A 9,441-nucleotide genomic window follows, 5' to 3' on the forward strand; every position below is an offset into this window, starting at 1 on the left:
AACATAAAAAACTCAGAAATCACAACAAAGATTATGTGAACATTATAAAATTTATAAAAGCTGAAGTCTGTCTCAAAGCAATTTCTACTTTATGCCTAGTATTTACAACACAAATTTATATTTAAAAATTGTATATGTAGAATATACCTAAAAAACCTAAAAAGTTATATGCTTAAAAACTTACAGTTTCATACTAAACAAGTTTTCACTATAATTTAGAACATATTAGTCCTCCAAGGTATATTTTCTGCATACAAAAACTCAAATTTCTTTAGTTGAAATGCAAGAAGAAAGTTGATAAAATTCATATAAACAGAGAAATTAGGATCAATAACTATTTAACATTAAAAGATAACTCCACAACCCACCCTGGAAACTTCAGGCTTAAATTAACATAAGTGCAATGAACTGATAAAAAGTTAACCCTATAGTAAAATTAAATTTGGTTTTAATGAAATTAAAGTTTTGGAGTCAAATGACTTAAATTGTTAGACTAACACACATTCCTCCTCTCAAGCAAGTATACAAAAAGCTTCCCTTTCTCTGATGTGACACTGTTAAATCATAAATGAATCCCTAACTGTTATGTAATTAAATGAAATTTCTTTCTGTGGCATTGTCTATTACTTTAACATATCAGAGGAATTTACATAACAACCTAGGGAACAGAAGTAAGAGATAATAGGCACTTCAGTACTACCCATATTATCTACTAAGACCACAGTGTGAGCAACAGAGTGTAGATTCATAGTAGTAGTTCCTTGAATAAAAGAGCTTAGACAGAATTTTCCACAAACACAGGTTTTTGCAGTATCCAAATCTTCGCAAAGATGGAATGGAATGATATGAGGGCCATATGGAATCCTATTGGAAAAAATGTTTAAAAACATGTTACTACATTCAGAACTTCATGTATTAGGACAAAATTATTAGGACACTGAATTATAACAATGGAAAAATAAAATTACATTATTACTTAAGTGATTCAGTATTTCTCTTCCTAATTGGTAAGAATGGGAAAAATACACTAAAAAACAGCGTAAGATATATTGGGAACCTAAGATACTACTCCATAAAATATCTTTCAGCATGGTCACTTAATAGCATAATTTACTAAATAGAATGAAAAAGTCATCTGTCCTTTATATATACTCTCCTAGGCATCAATTGTTCAAAAGGGAAATTTAAACTTTTCAAAACAAATTTAAAACACATGTTGTTTGGGACATTAGTTTTACTTGACTGGCTGAATCAGTAAGGCTAACCTTACTTAAATCATTTAACCTCACCTTGCTTAAATCATTTTGCCCTCGTACTTAAAACCCTTCAATGGTAACCAATGCAATTAAAATCAAATCAAACTTTTTTTGTGTGATCATCTACAAGACACTAAGAAAGTCCTGAGATTGCCTGCCCACTGCCCAACTCCCCTCAGCTAAACACAGCCATGCCTGTTACTTTGTCTCCCACACACCGTCTTGTTCTTTGTCCCCACTCTAGGTTAGCACACAAAAGGTGCTCAGATATTTTTCAACAAATAAATAAGCCTACTCTTACAAGTTAAACTACAGTTAAAAACCTATCAGAAAAGTCTGAAAAGATATACATCAAATCAGAAATAGTAACCTTTAGTAGGGGATCTAGAATTGGCTCTACTTGCAATTTTTTATTTTTCATAAAAAGAATGTATTAATTTGTCACTTGTGTAACTAATCATTTTTTAAAAACTGCTAGAAATACCTATCACATGTTTACATTAATCTCTTTCAGGATAGTTACAGACTGAGGAAACAGATAACAATTAAACACTGCATTTTCTATCTAACATAACTTAAATTTCCACATATTTTCCTAAATCATAACTTTATGTTTCTAACCACTAGTTAAAGCCATTTATCAACAGGTATTGCTGTCATAACTTTGGATCTATATCCTTTTTAAAACAAGGGGGCTGAAAACATGCAAAATTAAACTTCAGTAAAGGTTAGGGTCACTTTGCAAGAAGCTATATTGATAGAGAGGGCAAGTTTAAAAAAATACAAATACTGTAATGTTCATTCAGCACTAACAAATTATTTTGCTGCAGAATTGTACCTAGCCAATTATACCACATTTTGATCATCTATTTTTTTCCTTCCAACGCTGTACTTTTCTAAGTTGGACTTCAGTCAGTGTTTACCTGATCATTTAGCCAATTTGTTATGGTCTTTTCAAATCCTTAAAAATTGTTCATAACATTTCTTCATTTGGACATAATTTTCAAATTCAAATAAATATGTAATTTCTTTTATTAATGTCTTAGAGAAACAAGAGCCTCAGGAGAAACTCATTGCCAAATTGGGTGTTTAAACTTGAATCATCAATATTACTTCTGAAGATTCAAAAATATATACATAACATAAAACAGAGGCCCATCTCCAGAAATTCTGAACTAGTTGGTGTCAGATGGAATCTAGGCATGTATATTTCTCATCTATGTTATTTATTTATTTATTTATTTTGAGACAGAGTCTCACTCTACTGCCCAGGCTAGAGTGCCATGGCATCAGCCTAGCTCACAGCAACCTCAAACTCCTGGGCTCAGGTGATCCTTCTGCCTCAGTCTCCCAAGTAGCTGGAACTACAGGTATGCACCACCATGCCCGGCTAATTTTTTCTATATGTTTTTAGTTGTCCAGCTAATTTCTTTCTATTTTTAGTAGAGACGGGGTCTCGCTCTTGCTCAGGCTGGTCTCGAGCTCCTGACCTTGAGAGATCCTCCCGCCTCGGCCTCCCAGAGTGCTAGGATTACAGGCGTGAGCCACTGCGCATGGCCAGGAAACTTCGTAAAATTCTTAACACAACTGATTGCCTGGCGGACTTATTAAAACACAGATAGCTGGACCCCACTCTCAGTTTCTGATTCAGGAGGTTTGCGGTGTAGCCCAAGAACATGCTTTTTTTTTTCCCTGAGACAGAGTCTCTCTGTCACCTTAGGCTGGAGTACAGTGGTGAGATCACAGCTCACGGCAGCCTTGAACTCCTGGGCTCAAACGACCCTCCTGCCTCAGCCTCCCACATAGCTGGGACTACCCGTGCAAACTACCACACCTACCTAATTTTTAAAATTTATTTTGTAGAGATGGGTTCTATGTTGCCCAGGCTGGTCTTAAACTCCTGGGCTCAAGTGATCTACCTCAACACCCCAAAGTGCTGAGAATACAGGCATGAACCACCACATCCAGCCAGAACTTACATCTCTAACAAATTCCCAGGTGATGCTGATGCTGCTGGTAAAGGGACACACTTTGAGAATCAATGCTATTCATTCATTCAACTACTTACTCAGTGTGGCATATATGCCAGAGGATACCACATTTTAGAGCCTAAGGAAATGCAGAATAAAACCACATCCATGCATTCATGAATCTTAACATTCTAGTGGGGGAAAACTGACAGCAAACAAACAAAAAAAAAATTAAAAAAAAAAAATAGGCCAGGCATGGTGGCTCACGCCTGTAATCCCAGCACTTTGGGAGGCAGAGGCAGAAGGACCCCTTGAGGCCAGGACTTCAAGACTAGCCTGGGCAACATAGCAAGACCCCATTCTCTACAAAAAAATTTTAAAAATTAGCCAGGTGTGGTGGTGTGTGCCTGTAGTCCTAGGCAATCAAGAGTAATGAGTCCTATGACAAAAAAATCAAGCAATGTAAGGAGATGAGGAATAATAAAACTTTTGATAAGATGAACAGGTAAGACCTCTCTGCGATGACACTTGGGCAGGGAACTGAATAAAGTCAAGGAGTGAGCTATGAGACCTCCTAAAGGAAAATCATTCTAAGCAAAGGCAAAAACAGCAAGAAGGCCATTATAGCATGGGGTCAGATTATGCACAACATTGTAAGCTACATCAGACTTTATTACTCTGAGTTTGATGAGAATACTAGGATCAAAGGTACCTTTTATGACTATTAAAATCTTACCTATTATTTAATACAGTTTGTGCAGAATATTCCAGTAAAGTTAATGGCACTTGCAGCATTATAACTGGAAGGACTTCTAGTTGTTCAAAATGATTTCCAAAAAGATCCAAGTATTCAAGGGATAAATTTTTAAACTCACTAGGCAAAAATGGAAGCTTATTTCGGGCTGCTGACAAAAAACGAAGGTTTCTTAGTTGTCCTATCTTAAAAGGAAGTCGAATCAATTCATTATCGTCAAGTTTTATATCTGTAAGCTCTCGGAGCTGACAGAACTGCACAGGGAGTGCCTTGATTTTGTTCTTGCTGAGATCCAAATGCTGAAGTGACTTTTGGAGTGTAGAGTGACACAAGGCTACACTAAATGACTCCAAGTGATTGTCGTTCAGGTTAAGTTCTTGAAGGTGTATGAGGTCTCCAATTGTAGCTGGAAGCTTTTTTATATGGTTGTGACTCAAATCTAATTTCCTAAGGTTTTTTAAGCAAAGCATGCGCATATCAACTCGGATAAGCCCACAGTAAGAAGTCTGAAGATGTTCCAGAGAATAAGGAAAGTTCTTGCCTAGAGGATAGTCCTTTTTGGATGTGATAACCATTTTAGTTTTAAACTTTTCAAATTCTGAAGTCTTCGCTGGTGTGAGCGTTGAAAGTGGTGCGTCAACATCACAGCCTCTATGAACTAGTCTCACAGCTGAAAGGAAACCCTTTAAACTGCTGGAATTGGCCTGAATAAACAAAAGTAAGTTGTAGCATTATAAATTCCATTTCAATAGATAATGTACACATGCTAGTTCTTCCCCTAACAAACTCTGTAGTTATATATGAATGTGATACAATCATTTATTGAAATTGGCTGTAAAAAATAAATTTTTTACCAGCCTGAGCAATATAGTGAGACTTCGTCTCTATAAAAAATAGAAAATTTGCTGGGTGTGGCAGCTTGCTTGTGCCTGTAGTCCCAGCTACTTGGGAGGCTGAGGCAGGAGGATTGCTTGAACCCAGGTGTCTGAAGTTGCAGTGAGCTATGAGGACAACACTGCACTCTACCCCAGGCAATAGAGACATTATCTCAATAAATAAATACAAACATATTTTTTAAATATATTATCTTTACTAAATTTCAACTTTAAAGGCGTTTGAAAAATTACGTTGAGAGACACATTCTAAGTAAAACAGTTCAAAGGGAAATGATAAGAGTATATGATAAGACAGGAAAACCTTAAAGATTCCACTTAAGATTGGGTATAAGATGAACTGACCCAAATTTCCAGTGCCTCTGAGATAAGACATGTATGGTATGTACTACAAAATGCCCAAGGTGCCATTCACAAAGACTAAGAGTTGTGCATAGTGATGGCTCTCTCAAAAGCAACCAGGTGCTAGGAAACATGAAAAGCAAGAGAGATTGCTCCCAGCTGGTGAGACAGAGAAATCACTGATAAAGTGGCAAAAGAACTAAGTCATCAATAAATGTAGCTAGTATTAAATACTTATAGAATACTTTGGAAGTTTCCTAAAGTTTACATGTGAAGGACACATATATCTTCAGCAAGTCTGGGAAACTAAGTATGTGATGGTGTTTTGTTGGAATGTGGGAGCAATGTAAAGGTTGGAAATATAATATGAGGATAGACTGTAAATGAGCTCAGGCATCATGGTAAGGCAGAGCGAATGATCAGGCTGTGGGAAACCACTGAAGAATTTTGAGCATTGAGAATTACATGACAAGAGCTAAATATTATTTTGGCAGCACTGTACACAAAGAACTAGAGTAGGAAAAGTCTGGGGAAGACTTGGGTCCAGTACCTACAGTAGAGGGTCGTGGCTTACAGACTTGAGAGTCACCCACAATAACAGCTGAGCTATGGGAATGGAAGGCAGGTATGATAGAAAACAGGCAGAAGATTGAAATAAAGCCTTCAATTTGGGGATAGAAAAAAGATTGCTAGAGATGGGAGACAAAGGAATGGCTGAGAAAACTAAAGGTAAACCAGATTAGTGCCCTATCATAGATGCCAGGAAAGAGTATTAACAAAAGGGTGGTTAGTGGTGTCAAATTCTAGAGTTGAAAAAGGATGACAAATACTTACAATGGGATAGGCAAATAGGAAGGAGATTACTGATCTTTGAGGCAGTGCTTTGAAAAAACCAGTAAAAGTAAAGGTCAAAAATATAGTAAGAAAGCAGAGGCAATGGATTCAGTCTTGTCTTTCTAGAAATTTGTCTGTTTTATGTTATTTTTTAAGTCAGTGAGACCTTAGCTTGTTTTTAGATAGAAAGAAGTTAGTGGAAGGATAGGCTGAAGGACAAGAACATGGAAGAGGTAGGACAAAATGATTCCATTCAATCCAAATTCCTTAAATTGTTCTTCAATTTTTAATATTCACAAAGTATTTTGCTTGGGGTTAAGGATAATGCAAGAATGAACAAGATGCTGTTACTAGTCTGGGAAGAGGGAAGAGAAAAAGGGGAGATAGAGCAAAAAGTTTTAAAAAAATTCTAATGGTTGATGTATTTTTAAAAATTATTATAGCAAATGAAATACAAAAAAATACAGTTGTAATCACATTTTATACCCCCTTTTTTTACACCAAATTTAGGTTTGTAACTTGTGGTTTTGCTGGCAAAATGGTAGACCTATGCTACTTGCCTTATAGATTTCCAGTCTAAGAATACCCTAATGTTCCATCTCCGGCACCGAAACAAACCGTTTTCCTCCCCATCATAGGATCCTTACTAAGGCTGATTCTGCCCTTTTAGAAGGGACACAAGCATATCTGGGAAGCTGTCTCTTATGCCTCTGCCTGTTCAAACATACCTGCAAGGGTCTGTCCCTATTCAGCTACATGGGATATCAGGATGCTCAGCCTTCTTTAAAGAAAATACAGCCAAGCAACCTAACCATTAATGTTTCTAATATCATACCTTACTTAGACAGATATCCACAGGAGGCTCCTTTAAACGAACAGTGGCCTTCCCCTCATCCACAAATTTGGTGAAGAGTTGCTCAATGTTTTCCTTTAGCTGCTCAAAACCAAAGAGAAAAAAGGACAAAACTAGGTATTCTCCCATTCCAACTATGTAACTGTAGTAATAGTTGCCCAAAATAGTTACCTGCCTTCATAACCTCAGTCCATTAGTCTAGAGTAGGCACGCCTCCCATGAGAGCAGGAATTTTGTCTCCTTTGTTTAGTTCTCTATCCCCAGACCTAATAGTTTGCCAAAAATGTTTAACAAGTGATGTTGCCTCTGCCTTAGACTTCAATTCAACAACTATTTATGGAGAAGCCACTACGCACCAGGTACTGTGACGGGGCACAGGACACATCAGTGAATAAGTCTGGCCCGGTAACTACACTTATCGAGTTGACAATCTGGTAAGAGAGACAGTTATTTAAAAAGTAATTACAAGCATGACATACCAAGATAAGAGAAGTGCAGACTGCTATGACCTGTTTTTAAAAAAAGCTAGGTGAGGGCGCCTGTGGCTCACGCCTGTAATCCTAGCTCTGGGAGGCCGAGGTGGGAGGATCGCTCGATGTCAGGAGTTCGAGACCAGCCTGAGCAAGAGCGAGACCCCGTCTCTACTAAAAATAGAAAGAAATGATCTGGACAACTAAAAACATATATAGAAAAATTAGCCGGGTATGGTGGTGCATGCCTGTAGTCCCAGCTGCTCGGGAGGCTGAGGCAGGAGGATCGCTTGAGCCCAGGAGTTTGAGGTTGCTGTGAGCTGGGCTGACGCCAACAGAGCAAGACTCTGTCTCCAAAAAAAAAAAAAAAAAAAAGCTAGGGGAAATAATGTGGGAGAAAGAAGTTATTGAACGAAAGTGAAGCTATTTTACTGTTCCCCCATAGCGGACAGCTGCTTTATTTGCAGTTGTTTCACACAGGCGGAAATTTCAGAGGCTTGAAACGGGCGGGGTTGCTATCCACTACTAAATAACAACACTGGGAATTCAGAGGCACAGAAATGGGCAAGAAAAATAGCGAAAAGGTGTACTCTCAAACTCTTGCCCCCTTTGGGTCTGCAGGGAGACTCACCCGGCCCTGGGGTCAGGCCATAAGCAGGACTCAGGGACCGGGAGCTCAGGAACCCCTCAGGCGGACTCCCGCCTCGGGCGCGGCCCGCCTCTCGGCTCCGGGAAAGACCGCGGGGCCGAGTCCCCTAGCGGGGCCTGCCCACTGCACGCACCTCATAGCGGGTCCCGCGCTTGTCCTTCAGCGTAGAGATGAGCAGGCAGGCGGGGCGCGGGTGACTCCTGGGCGTCTGCTGACAGAGGCTCAACACGGCTCGGGTGCCCTTGCCCCGGTTCCTCAGCCCCAAGGCCGGCAAGTGCCGGCTGACCACTTCCACCTCGCAGTGCAGCTTCATCTCGCCGAGCGGCAGCCAAACCCTCGGCTTTGAAACTTCCTCCTTCCCGCCACCGGGGTCCTCGAGCACGCAGGCTGTCCGCGGATCCGCCTGCCTGCTCGACGGGCCAGCGACTCGGCCTTTCTTAGTGCAGTGGCTCTACGAGTCCCGCGGGAGACCGCATTCCCTTTCCCTTGCGGGGCCGGGTCTTCGCTGCGGCTGTGGATCGGCGGGACGCGGACACCCACCGCCTGAAGACCGGGCTCGTGCCCCCCAAGACCGGCAGTCGGCGGGGGCACCATCCTTTCTCGGCTGGCGGCGGCGGGTTCCTAAGGTTTCCCGGGCTGACGCTTAACGTGCTTTCAGCCCTCGTTGGGCCTCGGAGGGAAGCCTGGTGTGCGTCTGTGTTACAGTGAACGGCACTTAGAACTGTGTGAGTTGCCGCATCAGCCAGCGAGGGCGTGATATTTCGTGGCAATGACTGGTGTTTTGTTTTGTTTTTGGTGACTCCCAACAGGCAATACCTGTCACCCCAGAGAGGCGCTTTAAATGACTACGTTTAACTTGGCAATTCCTGTTGAACAAATCTGTGCTTTGCAATGGCGGGTGGATTAGATGGAGTAACTGGCTTAACTGCTTCTGAGACTTGGAGAAACGGTCCACACCCCACGTGGCCTTGGGATTCCTTCCATTTATTGTACCAGGGCGGGGCTTAGGGGGCGCGGGAGGTGCCTGGGGCGCAAATACTAATATCAAGGAGGAGCTCATTCTCAGGGTTAGAGTCTTAGCTCAAAATTTGCGGTATAGAGCCTCCCTCACCTTATGCTGATCCCGGCATTTTATTAAACATTTTAAGCATTTTATTTAGTCTCAGTTGTACTTTTGTAATTGTAAAATTGCTTTTAGAAATATCGATATTCAATTCAACTGTGACAAAATGACTTAAATGAGCGTCCACGTTTACATGTTAAGCCTAAAGCGTTATACGTTGCTGCCTCATTCTTAAAAACGTAATTGGTTTGTGAAATATAATGATTAAGATAATAAAAGTTACTCCCACCACTTAGTATTCTTGCATATACATCTACTAGAACATTAAAGCGCTATTCAGCATTTAGCAAGAGTTAA

At 40.4% G+C, this 9,441-nt stretch overlaps 1 protein-coding gene across 3 annotated transcripts; it reads right to left on the reverse strand.

Annotated features, from left to right (window-relative positions):
* Positions 1-431: 431 nt before the first annotated feature.
* LRR1 (leucine rich repeat protein 1) lies at positions 432-8,508 on the reverse strand. Of its 3 annotated transcripts, XM_045567789.1 has the most exons (4): positions 8,155-8,508; positions 6,885-6,983; positions 3,963-4,684; positions 432-864 (listed from the first exon to the last, which is right to left on the reverse strand). In XM_045567789.1, exons 1-4 carry the CDS (start codon positions 8,332-8,334, stop codon positions 624-626), a joined length of 1,242 nt encoding a protein of 413 aa, XP_045423745.1. In that variant the 5' UTR covers positions 8,335-8,508; the 3' UTR covers positions 432-623. The 3 variants fall into 3 exon arrangements, with proteins under 3 accessions (XP_045423745.1, XP_045423761.1, XP_045423754.1); XM_045567805.1 differs by lacking the exon at positions 3,963-4,684 and having other exon boundaries at positions 8,155-8,388; XM_045567798.1 differs by lacking the exon at positions 6,885-6,983 and having other exon boundaries at positions 8,155-8,385.
* Between the last annotated feature and the right edge of the window lie 933 nt (positions 8,509-9,441).

This window comes from Lemur catta, chromosome 1, assembly GCF_020740605.2.
Source record: "Lemur catta isolate mLemCat1 chromosome 1, mLemCat1.pri, whole genome shotgun sequence".
Lineage (NCBI taxonomy): Eukaryota > Metazoa > Chordata > Mammalia > Primates > Lemuridae > Lemur > Lemur catta.

What these genes read in the sequence shown, in the direction of transcription:
- LRR1 (XM_045567789.1), bottom strand. Translation starts at nt 8,334, where the DNA reads ATGAAGCTGCACTGCGAGGTGGAAGTGGTCAGCCGGCACTTGCCGGCC. An exon ending in TGGATATCTGTCTAAGTAAG is followed by an intron (nt 4,685 to 6,884) that starts GTATGATATTAG and finishes TTGTTTATTCAG; the next exon opens with GCCAATTCCAGCAGTTTAAA. An exon ending in CAAACTGTATTAAATAATAG is followed by an intron (nt 865 to 3,962) that starts GTAAGATTTTAA and finishes TTTTTCCAATAG; the next exon opens with GATTCCATATGGCCCTCATA.